We start from the raw sequence: 24,241 nt of genomic DNA on the forward strand, positions 1-24,241 counted from the left end.
ATGTCATATACATTAGTTAGAGTGAATTCAACAACAAACATTTCACTCTATTTTAAGACTATTAATTATGTTGATACAGCAGAAACGTGTTGACTTCTTCCATTATTCAGACACTAGAATTCTTTAGGGTAACCCATCAGCAAATAAAAGTTGTTACAGTGTGACAGTTTTGTGATTTCACACTAGGCCTCAGACCTGTTCCTCATGCCCCTCCCACATCCACATGATTGACAGTTGTCCATCACACCAGGTCCCCTCCTTCCCTCCCATCCATCATAATAAAGCCCGGTTCCCCCCTTTGTGGTTTCAGTTTTCTCCACCTGATCCCCAACTCCTTACACACTAAGATGGACTGCAGCACTTACGGTAAGACCAGTGTTCGCCCACGTGTTCAGTGTTTGTTCAGGATGCTTCTGATGCATTTCTTGTTTGCTGTGGTCATTGTTGAGTACTGACCTTGACTGAAGGTTTATTAGATGTTCTGGCAGCAGTTTACTTTACACCCTATTATTATTGTGTCTTGACAGACAGTACATGAACTGTAAAGACTTCTCTGGTTGTTTATGAGACATTATTATGAGGTTGTATGCAGATATAAAGACATTTTTAAGTTTTCCTTAGTATATTTGTCAACAATGATTTCCTCTATGACCCATCTGGTATATAAACAGATAATAAATGATTTATTCACAGCTTTAATCATAATGACATGAGATTACACACATAAACAAAACTTTTTTGTGTTATTAACCTTATTATCTAGACATTCACAAGCAGTTTGAACTCTTGACAGATGTGTTTGAATCTCATCATGACGCATCAAACCTGAAGAATCATTCTTTACCTTTTAAATAGTAGTCTGAAAAAGAACCTGTTCTGTTGCATGACCTTCATCAAAGGATGGAGTTGTAAGTAAATTAATAGTTTACAATACATCTAAATAGAATAAACTAGCATCTCCTTTAACTTGTTATAGACGCAGTGGGAGTGAGTGCTTTAAAATCACTGATGTCATCATATGTCATCATAATCAGCATATGTACTGTACAGCTGATCTGTGTGCTATAGTAAATATTTACAGGTGTTGTGTTATAAATACAATGGAGTGAACAGCCGTCAAAGATTTTATGTGTTACATGACTTATAATAACTCATAACTGTTCATGTCATCATTATGTCATTATTACATTGATCAGTTGATCGGTGAGGGATGCTAAGCATTTTTAAAAATATCACTGTAGTTTGTACTGTATATAATTAATATACAAGATAAGAATACAATGCACAGTATATATCGATGGGATTCCTTAAAAAGCTTAATAGCTCAGATGAATAAAGAAAATAAAGCTCCTGTCTACAAACAATATTGCACAGTTTGAAATATTGTCTCGGCTGCAGTGAACTAGGAGGAGATGACTATCAAATCATGTGTTTCAGAAATTGTTCATCAAATATACAAACTGATGCATATAATATAAAAACACAGGAAGCTACATCAAAGTGGGCATGCACTATATATATATATGGATATATATGGATGGTATACATAGAATAAACAGCTTTCAAGTGACCGGAGTATGTATGGCGACACAGTGTGACTGCTGCTGCAAAGCAATCACACATATTTCACATTTCATATTAATGTATAATATGAAGACATATTTCATATGATTACTGGATGCTATAAACACTTGATTTACTGTTTATAGCTAAATGGGGATTGAAATAAAGCTGTAATGAAAATATACTGTATGACTGTTCTGCTTTTAATGAACTTTCACATGAGGGTCCTTGTACTTTATTGTTGTCCCAGAGCTGGATACCCTGGAGGTCCCTCCTCTCACCCCAACTAGCAAGGAGGTTCTCAGCCAGGCAGTGAAGGCCAGCTTTGCTGGATTTGCCCAGGAGAGAATCAACCATCACTTTCCACAGGGTACAACCTGAACCCATTTCATTCATCAATATACAGCAGGAGGGAGAGGTAGGAACAGGTTCTACAGAGCTATAGATTTATTCATATTGGTGTTTGTCCAGATCCTACCTTATGGTCTCAGTGGGAGGTGAACTACTGGTTGGACTGGTGCCAGGCTGAGTTTGGTCTCCACTGCCTGGCTTCAGACCTGAGAGGCCTGCAGGGCGGTGATCTGTGTGGCCTGGACAGAGAGGCTTTCCTGGGCCTGATGTCCGACTGCACTGCAGGAGAGATCCTGTGGGAGCATCTGGACCATATCAGGAGAGGTAAAGGAATGTTTCAACCAAAAAAACAATTCTTCCAAACTCATGGATTTGTTTGAAATGTGCTTTACAAATGCTTTGCACCCCACATTTAATAAAGTTCTTTGGCCATTAAAGTCTAACTGTGGCATTCATTCATGTCACAGGAGGTTTTAAATGAATCATTACATTTACACAGTACTGGAGCTTCCTTCATGCTTTTTAAAGTCAACATCACCATCAGCATGGACAGATATTATTGGTGAATATAAACCACTTAAAGTCATAAATGGAACAATGTAATGAATCATACATATGTAATGTACTCTCATATTCCTATCATGAAATAATGTGAAACATGGCCTCCAACAAAAACATCTTTTGAATGTGATTCTCCAGAGAATGAATATGACTGCAGTTCTTTGTTACCAACATGCACAATGCCATCTTACTGCCAGCTTCAAATCATCAAAGGTAATATTGTGTCTCCTCCACCTTTGGCTGTTGTAATGTTCATAATTACCATTATTACATGTAATTAGTTCATTGGTACTTGTCATGATATTTTTCTGATTAGATTTCTGATTGTATTGTTTCCTTAGAAAACTACTCAGACTATGTTCAGGAGCCTTCAGACAAACATGGTTACCATGTTCAGTATGATCCTACTGGGAGGACAGATGGTCACCCTCTGGACCCTGTGACTGTCCAACATCAAGACTACTACCTGATCAAATCAGAAGATCCCAGCAGGAACATGACCTCAGCTGCTCTGCTGCAGGAAACAGGTGAAAACTGTTAAACATTATATATGTTACAGTATTTATAAATGACATCACAGCAAATGAATGCAATGTCTTTTTTGTAATATGATGCAGCTGTGATTGCATTTGACTTTTGTTATGTCATGACACTTTCCATATAAAACTGGTCTAGACTGTATTCTATAATATTATTTACAGACCCAACAATTCCCACCATGAACAAGCACTTGGTGACAGTGGCAAGGAAAAACTTCCTTTAAGAGGCAGAAACCTCGAGCAGAACCCAGCTCATGGTGAACAGCCCTCTGCTGTGACCAGGGAGAGAGACGACATCTATGAAGGAGTAAAAAACTATAAGTAGCTAGATTCTCCAATCCAGTTGAATAGGAGAAGTTCCAACTGGAAGTTGGTAAAGGCCCAAAAGGAACCTAAAAGAAGATAGAATAATAGACTCAAACTAACCAGGGCAGGAGGACAAGAATATGATGATAGATACATAAAAAGGCAAATGTTTGCTCTAACAACTGTATATGGTCATTTTAGATGTTTTAGATGTTGGCACTACTTTTTTAGCTTTTGAAATGAATGTTTCCTCAAAATGGTGGGAGAAGTCCGTGGGAAAGATTCATGGTTTGTAATCCAATATGGCCACCAGTAACTGTTTTAAAGCTGAGTGCCCTTCATCCATCCTGTTTCCCGTAGATACAGACTCAGAGGTGGACATTTCTCACAGTGACGACTCTGACATTGTGGATTCTCTATCGTGGACTGCTCCACTCCAGGATGTAGAGCCAGTGACAGAAGAGACCATGTCTGAAGATGTCTTCACTTTACCACAGCCACACAGGAGCTTCAAAGAATATGTAGGCAACAAAACAGATCTGGGCAGAGCCGTGATTCCGGCAGCTATCCTTGCTGGTTACACTGGTGAGTTGTGTTTGATGAAATTTTTATATCTCATATAGATTCATGTCAGTTGTAAATATATCAAGGTATACTTCTCACTGTTTTTCAATAGGAAGTGGTCCCATTCAGCTGTGGCAGTTTCTACTGGAGCTTCTCACAGACCGCAGCTGTCAGTCATGTATAAGCTGGACAGGAGATGGGTGGGAGTTCAAGCTGACGGACCCCGATGAGGTACATAATGCCTGTATGTTTTAACAATGTGGGACATTAGACACTCTTTTTGTTTTCACAGTCAGATAAGAAGATCAACACAGATTTTTTTTGGGGGCCTTTTCAAGCTCCTTTTTTTGACAGAGACAGCTGAAGAGCGACAGGAAATGTGTGGAGAGAGATGGGAAATAACATGCGGGAAAGAGCCACAGGTCAGATTCCAACCCTGAGCTTCTGCAGCAAGGACTGAGCCTTCGTACATGGGGTGGATGCTCTACCAACTGAGCTAAACACCGCCCCGACCGGATCAATTTTTAATCAATAAATCAGTCATAAATAATGCTAAGACATGGAGTACCTAGTCAAATGGTTACAATGCATGTCACATGGTGACTTTTAGTGTATATCATCACCCTCTTTCTCCCCATTTCCTGTCTGCCTCGTCTTCTGTCACCATCAAATAAAGGCAAAAATGTACCCCAAAACAAACAATGCTCAACATTAAATCTATAAAAGGCAATATTCTTTATAATCATGAGTTAAGATGTAGCTTTGTCTCCAGGTGGCCTTGCTGTGGGGCCGGAGGAAGAACAAACCCAAGATGAACTATGAGAAGCTGAGTCGTGGACTGCGATATTACTACGACAAGAATATCATCCGCAAGACGGCTGGCAAACGCTACGTCTACCGCTTTGTCTGCAACTTGCAAGGCCTGCTGGGATATGAGCCTAGTGAGCTGCACGCCATCAGTAACAAGAGTCACTGATGACTCAAAAACACTGGCAAGAAGGAACAAAGAGACATTTTTTTATGTGGGATCCTTCAGTTTATAACTTTTTATTATTTTCATGATTTATGAAAATGCACATATATACACACACACACACTGTAAATGAGGATAATAACTGTGAGTTCTGCGTGAAATGTAATGGTTGGGTCTCTGTAAATAATGTTATAGAGTGCAGTCTAGACCTGCTCTATATGGAAAGTGTCACAAGATAACTTCTGTTATGATCTATTAAAATAAAAATAAACAGAAAAAAGATGTGCGCTTCATCTTGACTGTTATGACTGTCAAATAATTAAACTCATAGCAAGGTAATTTTTCCTCTGATGGGTTTGGTTTGTCAATATATATTATGCCATGTTCTATGTTAAATAACAAAGGATACGGTGCCCTCATAAAAGTCAACTCAAGCGCTGATGCAGATGAAAGATCTGGAAACAAGCTTGTAAGTTCAATTAGCATTCCCATTAGCCTTAAAGGACCATTGTGTTGGATTTAAATGGTAAATGGACTGTACTTATACATCTCCTTTTTAGTCTTGCGACCACTCAAAGCGTTTTACGTCCACATAAAACAAATTTAGAGGACTGCATTCTTCCACTTACGTAACATCGCTAAAATCAGACGCACTGTCTCTCAGGCGGATGCAGAAAAACTAGTCCATGCATTTGTTACTTCAAGGCTGGACTATTGTAACTCTTTGTTATCAGGCTGCTCTAATAAGTCTCTTAGGACTTTGCAGTTAATTCAGAATGCTGCTGCACGTGTTCTGACAGGAACCAAGATCAGAGATCACATCTCTCCCATTTTGGCTTCCTTGCATTGGCTACCTATTAAATCTAGAATAGAATTTAAAATTCTTCTCCTTACTTACAAAGCTCTTCATGGTCAGGCACCATCGTATCTAAAAGAGCTCATAATACCTTACTACCCCTCTAGAACACTGCGCTCTCAGGACACTGGGTTCCTTGTGGTTCATATAGTTTCCAAAAGTAGATTGGGAGCCAGAGCTTTCAGCTATCAGGCTCCTCTTCTGTGGAACAAACTACCTTTCTGGGTCCGGGAGGCAGACACGGTCAACACCTTTAAGAGTAGACTTAAGACTTTCCTTTTTGATAAAGCCTATAGTTAGGGCTGGCTCAGGTCATCCCTTAGTTATGCTGCCATAGGATTAGACTGCCGGGGGACTCCACCCAGGGTTATGCCTAGCCAGGCACGGTATTGGTTGAAGATGCAGTCACATCTCCCTTACCGAAAACCCTCTCTCTCTCTCTCTCTCTCTCTCTCTCTCTCTCACTCTATCTCTATCTATCTATCTATCTCTCTCTCTCTCTCTCTCTCTCTCTACTAACCAAACTTCCCCAGAGTTTCTGTGCTCTGTCGTCCAGCAGGTGCTCGTGGATCGTGGCTGCTGCTGTGATCCTGCACGACGTCCACTACATATATTATTACTGTCAATATTACTACCATATCTGTTACTGTAATCATTTTATCATTCATTGTGATTCATTGTCATTTTGTCAGTCATTGTAATTGTACAATATGTTTGTGTTAATTTGTCCTGTACACGTGACATCCATTGCACGTCTGTCCGTCCTGGGAGAGGGATCCCTCCTCTGTGGCTCTTCCTGAGGTTTCTTCCACATTTTTTCCCTGTTAAAGGTTTTTTGTGGGCAAGTTTTTCCTCACTCGAACCGAGGGTCTAAGGACAGAGGGTGTCACTCCCTGTACAGATTGTAAAGCCCTCTGAGGCAAATGTACTTTGTGACTTTGGGCTATACAAATAAAATTGATTTGAAATTGATTTGATTTACAGTATGTATCTCATTCACACACAATCATACACTGATGGCATTGGCTGCCATGCAAAGTGCCAACTGCTCATCAGTTTGAGGAGCTAACCAGTGGACGACCCACTCTACCTCCAAGCCACAGCGCCCCTAGTGGCTAGTGGCATCTAGCAGTGTAGTTGCTGATTGCATCCTCTTCACCTCTTCTTCATACCATGAGTGACAACCTACGGTGGCGCCAAATGCATGAAAAAACCAAAGACTGTATAAAATATGGATGGATGTAGTCTCTGTGAGATTTTGAAATTGTGACGCTTAATATGGTGGCCCTGGCTGCTATCTGCTCCCAGCTAATCCAAAAATGGGCAAAGATGTGGGTGGAGCTGAATGAATCCTAGTCGCTCAACCAAGCCTGCTGTGACTGTACCCACTTGTCCATGCTCTTAATCCTGCATAACTTTAAGCCTTAATATAATGTGAACAGGTGAGTTGTATATAAATTCACCCTCAGTACAGTTGTCATGAACGGGGAAATTAGCTACAGAGACCAAAACTGTTTTTTGTACCAGGCTGTAAACATGTTTATTTCTGCTGTGAAGTTGGACATTTGAACATGGGGACTTATGGAGACTGACTCACTTCTGGAGCCAGCCTCAAGTGGCCGTTTGAGGAACTGCAGTTTTTGATGCTTCCACAACATGCTGGACTCTGTGGAAGAGGACTCGCTGCGTACAAAAACATAATGATTCTTATTTTCAGGTGATTATACACTAATGAAAACATGCAAACTAAAATTAGAACGTCTCATAGTAAGGGTGGCTTTGCTCTCTTCAGCAGTTGCTCAAGCCACGGTAACGCACACAGATTTTCAGTGTAGTCCAAATAATTCCAATAAGAATCTAAGCAGACAGCATGATCCATCTAGTCTGAGGTGGTGAACACAGAGATCCAGCCTGACAGAATCCCTGCCAGGAGGTCGTTTTACAGGGATCAGCTGGTGGTTGGCTTAATGGAACCTGATTGATGTATTCGCTATTGCTCAACCAACTCCTCCAGCTTCTGAAGTAGGTTGTGTGTGGGTGACTGGAACAGTCAGCTACCAAAGAGAGATCAAGCGGTCTGATTTAACATCTCCGATACCACACAAGGCTTTATTGATTTATTGCTGTCTAATTTCAAATACAGCAGGGGATTTATTTCTGCTCCTGTGGATTGAAGAATGGCTCCTTTCAGTCTGACCTTGTTTTGTCTGCAGAGGTGGTTATTAATGCTGATGTGCTGAAGAAATGTGTTTATTGAGATTATGCTGGGATGAAATGTGACTACCTGTACTTGATTTTTAAGCCCCAGTGTTTTCATTAGTGTGATAATGGCCATAGGGCCAAAGCACATGCTTGCCTTGAAACTAAGACCAAACAGAATACGGTTCCTTGGATATAATTCTTCTTCATAATCCAGTTTTGCTTCTTGTTGTGTTATTTTTGTTTCTAATAGCTCTCAAGGGGAAACCACTGTGGTATAAATTACAAGATCAGTGTCATATTCTCTGTCCTGACCAGTGAATATACTCATTCCCAACACACACTCTCACACACACATTCTCCCCCATGTTGGGTCTTCCATTAGTGGGCCTTGGGAGGGTAAGTGGTGGAAGTAATCTTCCCGCACTTAATGCTCTCGCTCTGTTTCTGTCTCCTGTTCACTGACGGATCAAATTAAATCAGCATTCGGCCACTTCTTATAAGAGATGTTGAAACCTGAATGTGTCATACACAAGAAAGCACTTCTTTATGTGCAATGTGACTCACTCAAAGGTTAAACATGTTTTCTTCTACAGTATCTTTGGACCAAAGACATCATCATCTTTTCGAGTTTTTCTATACTGCCTGACAACTAAGCAAACTCCATTACTGATGAAGACCATGAGGTGTGACTGAGGGTGGACTAGGACAAAGACACACAGATACACACTGTATGTGTGTGTTTTTGCTTTAGGCTACCTTTAGTTTGCACAGCTATCCTTGTTAGGACATTCCACTGACTCTATTCGACTCCTTAACCGTTTTTACCCAAACCTAGCCTTTACATAATGTTAATTCATACCTAACTCCTACACCTTACCAGGATCTCAGAAATCATGTTTTGACAAAGTAAACCTGGTCTTTGGTTCCCATAAGGACTTGTGGTCCCTATAAAGACAGTGTTTTTACAAGATATGGTCCCCAATAGGTAAACTAAAACACACACACACACACATTATTATATACAGTAATTTAAAAACTATGTATTGAACATGTTTACAAACGAAACAGAGTTTGTATGATTGTACAATATCCAACTGTATAGAACATTTTAGTTCTAAGAAAGCCTTACCTAATTTGATATTTATATTATACATGTATTTTTCCATTGCTTTAGGCAGACATCTGTGCACCTAGTGTGGACACAGGTCAGTTCAACCTAAACAGCTCAGGTGGCTAATGTGTGTTTGTGAAATCAGCAGAGCCTTAAAAAAAGCCACAGATTGACTGATCAAAGCACACAGCTGTAGTGTGGCCCTGAAAACCATGCAGGGGGTCTGTCTGCTCTTAACACCTCATGGAGATCTCTGATCTTTGTGTGAGGCTGCACACACACACAAAATAGGCATGCATGTGCATTACAGAGTAAAGTCAATGAGCCCTATGGTGATGTTTTGTATTAAAAATGTATTTGACTCATTCATATTCAATGCCCATTCTTGACATGCTGTTTGCCTGATACACTTCATGTGTTGTTGGATCTCATACAAACCCGTACACATATGGACCTGTTATTGCTCTTCCACTGAACTAAGTCCACTGAACAGCTAGTGACCCACAGAGGCTGCGGTTATTTTAACTACAACACATATAACTGATAAAACTTCATGTTCCATTTGGGCAGTGTTCTGAGGCTGGAGTTTGTCTGCGTATCCTGGAACAGTGAACGTTTAAATTTACATTATTTGTGCACTTTAAAGAAATCTCATCCATGTTGGATTAAGAGCTGAAGTTTGTTCATGAAACAAGTCGAGACAAACAATCTCTCCACAATGTGCACTGAGTAGTTCATTTACCTTGAAGTTTGATTTTGAATTTAAAACTCAAAAAACATCTATAGTTCATGGGTGTATCAAAACCTGAGTGCAATTAAACATAAAAACATATAAAATTAGCATGGATCTATTATTTACACCACACAAGTGGAGTACATCATTTTGTGATAAACTGGCAACTTGTGTTACCCCACCTCTCACCAAATGTTAGCTTGGATCCAGTCCCACCGAATGAATGAGTTCTTGACTATGAATGACACATGAACCAATTAAAAAAATGATTCTTGGGTTACATGAGGGATTGTGTGGATGAAACACCACATTATTTTGAAAAATCAGTAAAGCTAATGGCTAATGGTATTTCCCAAACTTTCATGACTTTGTACAAACCCTGATTACAATAAATAAATGGCCTGGAAATTCTTCATTTTCCCCAACTCACCTGCTGGCTCAGGAAGTCTGGACCACAAAGAGTCAGACAGTCCTAACCATGGAGACCAAGTTAAACAAAGTGTTCTTTACATTTTCTGCGTGGTTGTTATTTCTTGCTTATTTCTATGCTTCTCATTGTGTATTCTATATTCACTGACTTCCTCAGAGAAGTGATTCAGTTTTGTGAATTCCCGTCTCCAAATATCAAACAGTCAACACAGACAAAATACAGCATCAGGGGTTTTATTGTCACCAGAACACTCCTTTAGATTTCTCTCAGTAACATTGATTTACAGGAAACTAAAGAGTGTGTCAGATATGTAGATGACCTGTTTTATATTAGCATTTCTAAACTTGTGAGTATGATATAATATGCGTGCGTGCGTGCGTGTGTGTGTCATTGTGACTTCTGTTTCTCCCACTGTTCTGGAGTGACGGTCTTCTGTTCAAAAGCGTGGATCTCTTTCAGCTCCTCGGCTAGGCACGTATTCACCATCCTGTGAAAACACATTCATCAATGCTCATATTAATCAGTGGATGTTCAAGATGTCTTATGCTGAAAAGTTTACTGAAGCTTGATCAAGCAGAATGGAGGATTTAATGATACACTTGTCATGACATGATGCCCCCTCAATTCTGAAGAAGCTGTCCTCAATCTGCCCTCAGTACACAACTACTCTATGTACATCATTTCTCATTAGTCTACAAACAAGGGAATATGTTTACCTTTTTGTTTCCTAATGATGTTCTGTGATGTTATATGCTTATTACGGCAGACGCTGTCCACTGGCTAAGTCTGATTGTAGCATTTTGGTGTGAAAATCTAGGTGTGTGGTCGCCGACCTCTGATTGGCAATAGCTGAAGGAGGCGTGGCCCCTAACCCTGACTCTAATCGATGGGACGCATCTGATGCAGGAACCGCCTGATCTTTGGCAGCTTGGTTTTATTGTGTTGAGCTTGCCTCGTTGTATTTGTATATTTCATTGTAAATATATAAAACATGCCTGTTGGTTGAAGTATTTGTTTTCTCCTCAGGAGCTGAGCTTTTTTATTTATTTCACTGATTTGCACACACTTAGAGAGATTTCTGTTCTCAGTAGGTTTAGTGCTGCTTCACTGTGTGTTTTGGTTAACAGATAATAGTTTAATTTGCTCCCTTACAGTGTACCTCACCTCCTTTTGTTGTAATTAATCAGAATCAATTCAATTAATTAATAACATTCGTTTGTTTTGTTTTTTTACCAATAACAGCTGGTTTATGTTGCTTCCTTTCCCCAGAGAGCCGGGATGTAACAATACCTTTACTACACAAACACAGATTCAGAAATATTTTCTGGTCCTCCAGCTGTGTACTACAGTGTGTGATGCAGTGTGTGATACAGTGTTAGTGTGTGATGTAGTGTTACAGTGTGTGATACAGTGTGTAATGCAGTGTGTAATGCAGTGTGTGATACAGTGTGTGATACAGTGTGTGATGCAGTGTGTGATACAGTGTGTGATGCAGTGTGTAATATAGTGTGTGATACAGTGTGTGAAGCAGTGTGTGATGCAGTGTGTGATACAGTGTGTGATACAGTGTTACAGTGTGATGTAGTGTTACAGTGTGTGATACAGTGTGTAATGCAGTGTGTGATACAGTGTGTGATACAGTGTGTGATGCAGTGTTACAGTGTGTAATACAGTGTGTGATGCAGTGTTACAGTGTGTGATGCAGTGTGTGATGCAGTGTGTGTGATGCAGTGTGTAATAGTGTGTAATACAGTGTCTGATACAGTGTGTAATACAGTGTGTGATGCAGTGTGTGTGTGATACAGTGTGTAATACAGTGTGTGATGCAGTGTTACAGTGTGTGATGCAGTGTGTGATACAGTGTGTGATGCAGTGTTACAGTGTGTGATGCAGTGTGTGTTACAGTGTGTGATGCAGTGTATAATATAGTGTGTGATACAGTGTGTGATGCAGTGTTACAGTGTGTGATGCAGTGTGTGATGCAGTGTGTGATACAGTGTGTGACGCAGTGTTACAGTGTGTGATACAGTGTGTAATACAGTGTGTGATGCAGTGTGTAATACAGTGTTACAGTGTGTGATGCAGTGTGTAATACAGTGTGTGATGCAGTGTGTAATACAGTGTGTGATGCAGTGTGTAACACAATGTGTGATACAGTGTTACAGTGTGTGATGCAGTGTGTGATGCAGTGTGTGATACAGTGTGTGATGCAGTGTTACAGTGTGTGATGCAGTGTGTGATATAGTGTGTAATACAGTGTCTGATACAGTGTGTCATACAGTGTGTGATACCTGTGTCTCTGTAGAAGTGGTTTGCCCTCAAACTGGGACGACACCACTAGGACTTTGAAGCTGGCAGCACATCTGTTGGGTGATGTATCCTCCACCTCCTGCAGAACACATGGGAACATTACAGCCTCCAGTTAGCTCACATTATGATGCTGCATTAATGCAGGATGATAATGATAATGATGATGATGATGATACCTGGCCTCCACTTTAACTGACTGGTTCTACTCTGAGAACCAAAAACTGTACAGCCTGTACAGATTAGCAGGAGTCTGTGTACATACACACACACACACACACACACACACACACACACACACACACACACTAGGGGAACATGGAATATAAATAACAGACAAAAACTTACCACGTGCACCGCCGCGAGCTCCTTAATGAGTTTATCCCGGATGTGGTCAGCTGTCACAGCCATGTCTGTGTGAACACACACACCGTGAGGTTAATAAGCAGTCACAGTATTTACAGATACACGTTTTCTGAGTCTGCCCAATGGATGTCCACATGCTGACACCGGAAGTACTGTAGTTTTCTGTAGTTTCAAAGCTCCGCATCTCTTGAACACAGCCGTGAAGTGAAGTTTTAATTGACACGTTTATTACCAGAGGTTGTGTGTTGTTGCGTGGTCTGTGCGGTGCTCTTGCTAATTTCCGTCACTGTGCGTGACGACCACCCCGTCACGCACGAACCTCATCGCCAACCGAGGAAATGACCAATTACATCGCGGCAGTGAAAACTACGGCCAATCAGATGCGGCATATACACATGGTGGGTGGGACATATTTTTGAAAGTAGCGAATCATAACAATAGTGGTCCTCGCAGAAAGGCGAAATAAATATTAACAATGATTTACGTAAACGAGAATACGTGTTGAAAGTTTGTTGAATTTAAGGTGTTGCGATATTGAGGACTTGTTATTTATAGCGTGAGCTTTTTTATTAGACTAACATTCAGTCTCCTGTGAGACATTTTGATCAGGCAGCTTTGTGGGCTGCTAAGAGAGACACCGTTTCCATGCTCATGTAAACATTGCTCAGAGGAAGTCAGCTATGGCTGAAACACATGATTTATGTATTTATGAAGAAATATTACATGTAATATTATCGTAACATGTAATATTCCAGCTTTTAATTGGCTGACATGTTGTAGTGTTTATTTTTAAGCTGTACACGTCATGCTGTTATTGTGTTCGCTTGTTTAACGGACGTCCTGATGTTTAATTAGTCGTTAATTATCTCTGATACTGTTGATTTCTGTCTGCGATGGTGGTGGAGGTGGAGAGCTTCTTCGGGGTGTACATGCTGTACTGCACCAACCCTAAGTTCAAAGGTCGTATCTACATCGGCTTCACGGTGAACCCCGAGCGGAGGATCGGACAGCACAACGCTGGGCGGCACAGAGGGGGGGCGAAGAGGACCAGCGGCAGAGGACCGTGGTATGAAGCACCGCGATGTGAAGCAACGCGATGTGCTGCATGGACACTGTGTGCTGTCCTCATGATGTTGTGCATGTGTTTGCTCTGTGCAGGGAGATGGTCCTCATCATACACGGCTTCCCCTCTGACATCGCTGCCCTGAGGGTGAGTGAGTCTGCTGTGCTTCATGAATGATATGAAATGTGACAGTTATCAATATTTACCTGAAAGTTCTGTTCCCGTACAAACGCACCTGAAGCTGAGTTTAGACTTTGAAGGGAAACTCTTTCATCTGCTCAGTTCCTCACCCCAAAAATGTCCCTGGTCAGTGTGTCGTGTTCATCATTTAGCATCACTATTCTGATAATCTATTAACCATTATCAACTAATTTTTATGCACAAGTAGGGTTGCAAAAAAATCTGGAAACTTTCCATGGGAAGTTAAGCTGGGGAATTTTGGAAATATTCCAAATCAGAAACTCCATGGGAATTCTGGAAATATATGTGATTCACTGTAATTTAAACAAGTTGCGTTATATCCAAACATAAATATAAACATTTCGGCCAATTTTCAAATTAGTAAACTTCTGGTTTATTCCTGTTAATTCCCATAAATTCATGTTAATGCCCATGAAAAGTTTCCAACTTTGAAAATTCCTGAAATTTTGCAACCCCAATCACAAGCAGACAAAACAGTTTTCAGTCTTTTAGGTTCCAGCTTCTAATACCACATTCAACTGAATATCTTTGTCACGTTGTGTTTTGACAAACTGGGATGGATGTTATTAATTTCACAATGATGAATCCAGAAAATAATCATCATGAAAATAGTTGGGGGCAGTAGCTCAGTCTGTAGAGACTTGGCTTGAGAACCGGAGGGTGGCTGGTTCAAGTCCAGTATGGAAGGTGGACTGGTCGCTGGAGAGGTGCCAGTTCACCTCGTTAGCACTGCTCTTGAGCAAAGCACCAACCTTGTTCACCTCAAATTCTCCTTACATCATTTAAAATGTACGTCCAAATGAAGTGAACCCCAGTTAATATTAGTTTTAATGTACAGCATAAAAGAAAATTTGAGCTGATTAATCTGCAGGCGTCATTGCAAACAATAAGTTACTGATCCAAATGGTTTTCTGTTGCTCTCCAGACTTTAGATCAGCTCACCTGAAGACATGAGGCTGCTTAAGAAATCTGTGTGCCCCAGACTGACATATGTTTAGTAAATCTATCACATATTTAATCCCATGTACACGTAGTAGTACTCTATGTATTCTGTCTTTACTAAATTCAGGTTATGTCCCTTAAACATTCAGTGTTCATTTTTCTCAGATTTCATTCATACTGGTCTTGAATCAGTTCCAGTCCAACATGTAAGTGCCTGATTTTCCAGTATTTTCTGGCCTGTGAATAATTCTGAGTTCTCATCGCTTTATTTGTCAGTTTGAGTGGGCGTGGCAGCACCCTCACTCCTCCAGGCGTCTCTCCCACGTGTCTCGGCGTTCCCGGAAAGAGTCCAGCCTGGAGTTCCACTGGCGCGTCGTCTCCAACATGCTGCGGGTGGCGCCGTGGAACAGACTGCCACTGACGGCCCGCTGGCTCAAACAGGAGTACCGGATGGACTTTGAGCCCAGTCTGCAGCCTCCGCTGCACATTCCCATCGCTTTTGGGAGCGTGAGAGCCAAGAAGAAGCTGCCGCTGCAGTCTGCAGGAGAGGAGAAGGAGGAGGAGGAGGAGGAGGAGGAGGCGTCCAGGTGTTTCCTCTGTAAAGGCCTGGTTAAGGTAGAGTGTCTTCACATTCAATGAGGATTTTGTTCTGTTCTGTGATGCTGTGTTTTTATTAAGGGGAGGGGGGTCACAGTCACCTGCTGGAACTATTTGTGGAGAAACAGCAGTGTATCCTTCCACACAGTACTTCTGTGCAGCATCTCCGGCTGTAGCACTGCTTTGTTTTTTTGGTTGCTGTACAGCTATGATCGCTCCAAGTCTGGTGAAACTCAGTGACAGCAAGGCCCTAGTTGCTGTTTTGACTTTGGACAGAGCCAGGCTAGCTGTTTCCCTCTGACTCCAGCCTTTATGCTAAGCTAGGCTAACTATGGCCTTACTCCAGCTCTGTACTTCACACAGACATGAGATTGATATCTTGTACTCAGAAAAGAAGAAGCATGTTTGCTGTCATGTAATCATTACTGTCATCTCCCACAAAACATTGCAGCTATGCACGTTGTGCAAGAAAATAAATCTATGATTTGGTGGCAGTGTGTAAAACTCTAGTTGCAGACAGTTCATTAAGAATATTTTACTGAATTATTATCTCTTAATGCATCTATAAATGTTTTGCAAGATATCATGAACCTGTAGCATTAATCATCATGATACAGATCACAAACAGAAATCAGAAACTGAAACTTTTTGTAAAAAGCAGTGTAGCACTAAGCTCACAACTGGCCACCAATGATAGTTTGGGCTGAAAGTATGAGGACAAAAATGTTCCATTGAGTTCTCACGTTCACTTCCCCTCTGCTGTCCAGATGGCCCCTGTGCAGCATTTCATGTTATGTAATACTAAGGGCTGAGGAGAAGTGAATGAGGAAGCGGGATTAATAACGAAAGAAGCTAATGACGCTGGAGAACAAAAAACATTTGTTCCATCATTCATTTAAACAAAGAAAATGGTGTATCTGTCGTGCATGTTAGCAAGTTAACTATTGGACTCTATTGTTTGCATGTTAGCATGCTAACGTTTGTTTAATTTGTAACATTTGGCACGTTAATTATTGTTAACTGTTCTGGATCCAAGCACCAACCTCTGTGTCTGTGTAGTCTCCATAAGTCCCCATGTCCAAATGTCCAACTTCACAGCAGAAATAAACATGTTTACAGCCTGGTACAAAAACGTTTTGGTCTCTGTAGCTAATTTCCCCGTTCATGACAACTGTACTGAGGGTGAATTTATATACAACTCACCTGTTCACATTATATTAAGGCTTAAAGTTGTATGTTAATATGCGTACACACCAAACTGTACAACATAAAAGTAGATAGTAGTGTCTACCCCCCCACCACCCCTCCTCTCTCTCTCTATCTATCTATCTATCTATCTATCTATCTATCTATCTATCTATCTATCTATCTATCTATCTATCTGCCCCTCTGTATCTTTAACTGAACCGGTCGTGGTGGATGACCGTCCACCAATGAGCTTGGGTCTGCCCGAGGTTTCTGCCTGTTAAAATGAGTTGATTAAATGAGTTTTTCCTCGCCACCGTCACCAAGTGCTTGCTCATGGTGGAACTGTTGGCCTCTGTAAATAATATTATAAAGAGTACGGTCTAGACCTGCTCTGTATGAAAAGTGTCATGAGATAACTGAAGTTATGATATGGTGCTATATAAATAAAATTGAATTGAACTGAATTAAAACAAACAGGTCAGATACAGCAATACTTCCTTCCTGAACCTTTCACTTCATTCTGTCAGAATGAAGTCTGAGTTGAATCTTCAGGTGAACTGACATCTTTGTCTTTTCCTCAGGCGTCGGATAAGCTGAGCTGTTTCCACCCGTCCTGCGGAATGAGCAGTCACGTGACCTGCCTCGCCAAACGTTTCCTGAAACCAGAGCCGTCCCACCTCCTGCCGGTGGAGGGCCAGTGTCCAGCATGTCGTCGCTCTGTGCTGTGGGGGAGTCTCATTCGCCACAAACACGGCTGCTTCGGAGACCTGGAGGAGTTCACGCCATCCGCATCCCAAGTGAGTTATTGGACAACAGAGACATGCTCAGTCCTATCACTAGCCGTGTTAGCATATTGTAAATAAATAAAGGAATTAAAACCAACAAAATGACAACCAAAATATATGTTCAGAATCGATGTATTACATGTGAATGTAGCTTGTGTTTCACTCTTGTTTTCCTCTGGTCTCCCACAGAGTCACTGGGCAGATGAACTGCAGATATGAGGAAGTGGAGAACTTTTATTTCCTCCGGATGAACTGTGCTGTCACATGACACTGTCATAGAGAATTATGTGTGTATGTATGAGTATGTGTGATGGAATATGTCTTTTTAAACTGAACAGGAATGTAAAGAAACTTCCTAAAATCCAACATCTGTACAGGACGTACCATTTTTAATGATCATGATGTATATTTTTAGTCGTGTCTGCTTCAGTATCCTGTATGTGTTAATGTATTTTAATGCACTGTGTGACAAATAAAATAAGTTTTGTATTGTACACGGAGCATCTTCCTGCCTGAACACCAGTGTATGTGATTGGGCATCGTAGTGTGATGTTGAAAAGTCTGTTTAAACTTTTCACTGCTGCTGCAGCTTAAACACACCACCCACATTGAAATGAATGTCAGCGTTAACCTCACAGGAACTTGTCACGTTGTGACTGATCACAGTTGGCTGCTCCAGTGATATTTGAAGTGTGTCATAGTAGGAACCAATAAGTGTCTCTTGTTTATTTACAAAATGATAGATTCATTTATAGAGAGCTCACTCTGACATTTTTTCTGGTGATCTGTGTCATAATTTCCAGGTGTCATACACTCCCTAAAGACATTGTACTGCAGCATCTTCATAGATTCCATTTGTCCAGTGTGAGAGTTTTGTCCCTTTGTGTTTTATAACTGAATCAGGGAGGGTACCATTAATTATGACAAGCACATGAGCTCAGTTTCTTCAGTGTATCTACAGACCTGATCCATGAATGAATTCACTGTGGATTCGCTGGACGGAGGATGTTAGCAAAGCTGACCTCCATCATGAACAACTCCTCTCACCTCCTCATGAGACTGTGGAGGTCTTAAACAGCTCCTTCAGCAACAGACTGCTACTCCACCATGTAAGAAGGAGATCTACCACAGGTCCTTGATTCCAACAGCTGTCACACTCTTTAAAACCAGCACGACTTCATGACTGTTTCTATAGATTTCTCACTTGTGAATCATTTATTATCAACTCGTGTATATGAAGTGAATTTCCCTGGTGTGGGATCAGTAAAGTCTGTCTAATCTTCTCTTAATGGTTGAATAATAAGAGGAACGTGTCACTCTGAGGTATCTGTATGACAGTCTTGTTTTACAGTTACAGCATGTTGGCACCACACCCTCTGAAAACTTCCTCTTTCATGAAAAATAGCCAGACTCCATCAGGTTAGTTTTTTTATTATCCATGCTTGTTAGTTGTAGTGACAAAAGAAAGGACAGTAAAGCTTCATTTAGGTAGAAATCATCAATCAGAACAAAACTATTGTCAGAAAAACATTCTTGTACTTCAGTTGTATTGTTATCTCTGTGATGATTAGCAGTGCATGTTAAAGTGTGACTGTGTACCAAAACGTACCCTCAGTCAGTTCAGTCCCTCAAGGGCCTTTGCTGCTGCGCTCCTACTCGGTCCGCTATGACCACTGTTCACTGACTTTAAGACTTTTCTCTACATGTGCACTGTTATACATACATACAATATTTCAGATGTTTGTCCCTTTGAGTCTACAAAAATAGATTCTGATTAAAGTTACCATTAGAGAGAAGTACATATAAAAACATATATTGAATACAAAAATGTGTTAGTGGACATTTGCATCTGGCTCAGTCATGGGTCACTCTGTTCCCCAGCTAGTCTCTAACTTGAATTGCTGTTTGGCGGTGAGCAGCTGGTGCACAGGTGCCAATAAGCAGGGTGGTCATCAGAGTTTCTTGGCTGGAGAACCAAAAAGCAACAGAACTCCTCAGAGTGGGGGAGACTGCAGAGTTTTCACTACAAGCAACACAAATTTGTCATTTGATCCATCACTGATATAAAAATACTGATTAGTGCAGCGTTAACTGTGTGGCATCTGTGTATAGTGTGCACTCGTCCGCTCCGTCTCCTCACTGTTGCTGGACAGCAGGGGTTTGTACAGTGATCACCGGCTGAGAGGGACAGAAATTATGGAAAGGTTACTATTTCTATGACACGACTATAAAACCTTTCTGCAGTTACCATCAGTGTTTACTCACCATTTTGGGAGCCGGTGTGCAGCAGTTGACTACCTTGCAGCAGTAGGCGGCCAGAGTGGTGGAGATGGTAATCAGAGCAACCTGAATGATCAAACCCTCCGCATAAACGTGGGACACGGTGGCCTGAACAAAAAAAGAGACAATAAAGGCGCCATATGTAAGATTCTTAACACTTTAACTGATATATTAAGACAAACTGTTTTGATTTTAACTAACGGCAAACTAGTTAACCGACTGACGCTAAACTATGCTTGGCTGGTTGGCTGTGGCTCTTTTGTCTGGTGCTTCATGTTGTTGGCTGCTGGGGTGATTTGCTAGCCAGCCGGCCAGTCATGCTGACAGACCCTTCATACAGACACATTGCAACTGCTTCTGTCTCTTCAACTCACAGTTTAAAGATCCAGTGTGTCAGTTTTGGGGCCTCTATTTTCAGAATAAGACAGACATGGAATATAGTATTCATAACTATGTTTTTATTCATGTATAATCACCTTAAAATAAGAATCTTTTTATTTTTGTTATTTAAAAATTCTCCTTTTATATCTACAGTAGGAGTGGGTCCTCTTTGATGGAGGCCGTCATGTTGAAACACTGTGTTTCTACAGTAGCCCAGAACAGACAAACTAAATAGTGACTGTAAACAGGGTGCTTAAAATGTTGTTTTTACTTTACTAGAACATATAAAAAAAATTTAAAAAAGATAATGAAATATATACAGAATAGTACAATCACAAGCTAATGTCACTAACTAAAGTATAATGTAACGAGCGTCATCACTGTCGCTGACTCTTCAGGTGCAGCGTGTAGGATTTAGTGCCATCTAACGGTGAGGTTGCAGATTGCAACCAACAGAACACCACTCGCCTCACCATCCTATTTCAAGCATGAAGGAGAAACTACAGTTGGTTGAGAAGCTAGCACAATACAGAAAAGGTCCTGTGTAGAGCCAGTGTTTTTCTTTATATATATATATATATATATATTATATATTATTATTATATATATATATATATCTTTTGAATGTTACACACTGGACCTTTATGTGCCGCCTGAGTGTTTGTAATACATCACTGACCACCAATTTAACTTTAAAACATAAAGATATAATTCTAAAGAGCAAACATAACTGACCTCAATATTACGGCAGGTTTCACCATAGTGTAATGTGAAGTTGTCATCGTGATACTGATGATAATCGCAGTAATGATTCATGTCCATTTTAAATAGACATAGGATGAAGTTGGAGATGGAGGCGCCACAGGCCACCACCTGCATCCCCAAACAGGCCCTCAGCTGTGGGAGAACGCAGGAGAACATCTTTCAGACATTTGAAATGACAAAGACAAAACACGCTGCTTAGGAATTCAGCCTGTTTACACAGTTAAAGGAGCAGTATGGATGGAAGTCTATTGGCAGGCTCAGTGGACTTGTGTAACAAGCAGCTCCATTCAGCCACTGACTCATCATGTAGAGGAAGTGGCACACACTGAGAGATCTTCTGTTTTTTTGTGTTGCAGTGAGAGTCCAACAATGAAATAGTCTTTATTTCTCATGGCAGCCATCTGGTAGTTTCTGTTAGCAGGTCTCCTCTGTGTTTGGTAGCTGTGATATTTTCTTTATGTACTGTTAATGACAGTGTTGACCAGCCAGGTAACTCACCGTCGGCATTTCAAGGTTCTGTGCTGCTACAGCCAGAGCTCCAGCTATAACCACCTGTGGATGACACATAGCAGGATAAATAAAGTAGCCTGAGTATAATGTACTTGTAATTTTATATCCCCACATCAACACGCATACATTTTATTGAAATGTTTATGGATAAAACAGCCAGATTAGTTCTACTCAACCTGTGAAAAATTGCTTGGTCATGTCTAAGAAAAGAATCCTTGTGATACTAATTACAAACTGTTCATATTCAATACCTTCACAATACGGAAAACCCTCATAAAAGTGTCTGTTTAGAATATATAAACAGCATATCTGATATTAATACATTCATTACTAATCCTTCATTTAGAAAGCATGAAAGTGCATTTTTTAAGTTCTACACCACCACCAAAAACACCTATATCACACTATATATCCTGTTCTACCTTGAAAGACTTGAAAACACAAGTCATAATGATTTTAATGGATTTTACTTTTAGTGAAAATGGAAAGAACATTTATAATAATCAAGTATATAATATAACCATTGCAACCATTACACACTGTCCTTACTGACACATCCTCCTCCAATCAGCTTTCAGAATGACATGTTGGGTGTATTTACTTCTGTCAGATGTCAAAGGGTTAAACAGAAGCTGCAGTTTTCTCACTGTGTTCACAGCCTCCATCCACAAAAAACAATATGTTGACCTCATAACATTCACACTCATAATTCACTGTTCTCTCGACTAAATGAATAAATATGACTCTCAGAAGTTATTTCAATATGTCATGAGTTTTCATTTGAATCGTCGTGCATCATGTTTTTTTGCAGCTCCCCTCGCTACATGCTACCTGTATATAAACATACATACATACATACATACATACATACATACATACATACGGAGGGCGTGTATTTAACAGTAGCAACAGGGTTATTTACAGCAGTGTGTTGCTGCCATGCCGGAAAAGGTTTGTCCGTCATAATAACATGAAGATGTCTTGCCAAAACAAACTTTTCATGTTACATTGAGCTTCTGATCTGTTATTCTTTTACGTCTGCCGTGCCAGCAACAGGCTTCCGTAGTTATCCAGGCTTCATCTCGGAGATGACAGACTGGAAATGATGCGTTACAAACTGGACATTCAGTTTTAAAAACGTGGCGATGCTTTTAGTGTTTTTGACCCAAAGGCCATTCCATTTTTTTTTTTTTAAGATATTTTTTTGACCTTTTCAAGCTTTATTTTTGACAGAGACAGCTGAAATAATGGTGAAATAAAAGTTGAATAAAGTAAAAATATAAAAGTTATTATAGGCCAGGCTTAAAATGTGAAACATTTTAAAAAATGAATTACATGTGGGGGTCCCCGTTCTGTTTGTTTCTCATCCAAAAAGGTTGAAGACCCCTGATCTAATACACATTTCACCTGATGCAGGCGTCCTGGTGATCTCAGGGATGAGTGTTTCGTGTTCTTACCATGATGGATAAAATGAAGAAAGGGATGTCAGTCCTTCTCTGACTCAGGTCTTTGGACAGAAACATGCTCATCAACAGGACCTGAAACAGACTCAGGCCGATCTGAGTGATCTGAAGCAGAGAGAAGACTGAATGTTAGGACTGCAAAACTCCAGACAAGTCTCACACACACACACACACACACACACACACACACACACACACACACACACACACTGTACCCCCAGAGCTTTGGGCTCAGCCTCCAGATACTTCTGTTTTCTGTTGACGTTCTTCTGGAAGCTCACAGCGACCAGAGGGCCCTGAGCTGAGCACATGCCTTCCTCCACAACTGCTGCTTCATCTGAAACACACACACAGTCTGCCGTGAGTCTCGGCCGTTATTAACGGGAACGGATGGAGCAGAGAAGCGCGTGCACCGTAGTCGCGCGTGCAGCCAAAGTCCAGCACATCTGGATTTCATCACTGTGGACAAACATGGATCTGCGCAGTTCTCTGAGCATGAACCGACGGTAAACATGAGATCGACGGTGTGTTTTTACCCGCCATGGTCGCAGTCAGTCCGTTGGTCGCGGAGCAGAGGTCTTCGTGTTTATCTGCTGATCGCAGCTGCAGATCGGAAGTTTTGCAACAAGTCGTTGGATGTGGGTGACCGAGTCCCGCCCCTGCCCCTGCTGCAACATGACTCCTCATCCGGCTGCACATTTCCTCTCTGAATCCCACGATCAGCTGTTTGAAACCATGATTATGATTGGCTGAGCGTTTCCTGATTCACGCCAGTCTGCTGTCACCTGGGACAAACTCAGCAGATGAGACTGATCTGAGGACACATCACGACCATTCTGTTATTCATCATCTGTATTTCTGTTTCCAGGATGTGTTTTATTGTGATTTTATGAAGTTTATTAGTAATATTGATTTCATAAACATGCACCAGTGCCTCCTCGTGCTTGTTGACCAAAGTGACTAGAACTAAACACACTTCCTGTGTTTAGTTTAATTTCTGTCAAAGTAGAATTTATTTTCATTTCAGTCAATATGTTCTCAGATCAGTCATCTCTGACCAGCTGATTATATTCTCTAAGCTATTTCACTGATGCACCATGGCTCTGATCTGAGTGTTTTAAATATTTATTCAGATATTTTTGTTTTATTTGAAGCTGTGAAGCATTACGTAATCACATCTTTGAAAATAAAAAATGACGTCAGA

General features: G+C 40.8%; 4 protein-coding genes across 4 annotated transcripts; 2 read left to right on the forward strand and 2 right to left on the reverse strand.

Moving 5' to 3' along the window:
- Positions 1-347: 347 nt before the first annotated feature.
- LOC104935674 (protein c-ets-1-B) lies at positions 348-4,860 on the forward strand. The gene is made up of 7 exons (XM_010751545.2): positions 348-366; positions 1,814-1,933; positions 2,035-2,238; positions 2,817-3,002; positions 3,681-3,905; positions 3,997-4,115; positions 4,657-4,860. The coding sequence occupies exons 1-7, from the start codon at positions 348-350 to the stop codon at positions 4,858-4,860; spliced, it is 1,077 nt and encodes a 358-aa protein (XP_010749847.1).
- Positions 4,861-10,406: 5,546 nt separating this feature from the next.
- Positions 10,407-13,228, reverse strand: zgc:112271 (bolA-like protein 2). The gene is made up of 4 exons (XM_010751539.3): positions 13,095-13,228; positions 12,845-12,909; positions 12,481-12,578; positions 10,407-10,676 (listed from the first exon to the last, which is right to left on the reverse strand). Exons 2-4 carry the CDS (start codon positions 12,905-12,907, stop codon positions 10,577-10,579), a joined length of 261 nt encoding a protein of 86 aa, XP_010749841.1. The 5' UTR covers positions 12,908-12,909; positions 13,095-13,228; the 3' UTR covers positions 10,407-10,576.
- A 255-nt stretch (positions 13,229-13,483) lies between these two features.
- Positions 13,484-18,132, forward strand: slx1b (SLX1 homolog B, structure-specific endonuclease subunit). The gene is made up of 5 exons (XM_010751538.3): positions 13,484-13,928; positions 14,021-14,072; positions 15,345-15,683; positions 17,435-17,650; positions 17,828-18,132. Exons 1-5 carry the CDS (start codon positions 13,756-13,758, stop codon positions 17,855-17,857), a joined length of 810 nt encoding a protein of 269 aa, XP_010749840.2. The 5' UTR covers positions 13,484-13,755; the 3' UTR covers positions 17,858-18,132.
- A 921-nt stretch (positions 18,133-19,053) lies between these two features.
- On the reverse strand, positions 19,054-23,729 carry LOC104935666 (uncharacterized). The gene is made up of 7 exons (XM_010751537.3): positions 23,574-23,729; positions 23,253-23,374; positions 23,032-23,142; positions 21,563-21,616; positions 21,035-21,196; positions 19,904-20,026; positions 19,054-19,816 (listed from the first exon to the last, which is right to left on the reverse strand). The coding sequence occupies exons 1-7, from the start codon at positions 23,722-23,724 to the stop codon at positions 19,775-19,777; spliced, it is 765 nt and encodes a 254-aa protein (XP_010749839.3). The 5' UTR covers positions 23,725-23,729; the 3' UTR covers positions 19,054-19,774.
- Positions 23,730-24,241: the final 512 nt, after the last annotated feature.

Source organism: Larimichthys crocea, chromosome XIV, assembly GCF_000972845.2.
Source record: "Larimichthys crocea isolate SSNF chromosome XIV, L_crocea_2.0, whole genome shotgun sequence".
Taxonomy (NCBI): Eukaryota; Metazoa; Chordata; class Actinopteri; family Sciaenidae; genus Larimichthys; species Larimichthys crocea.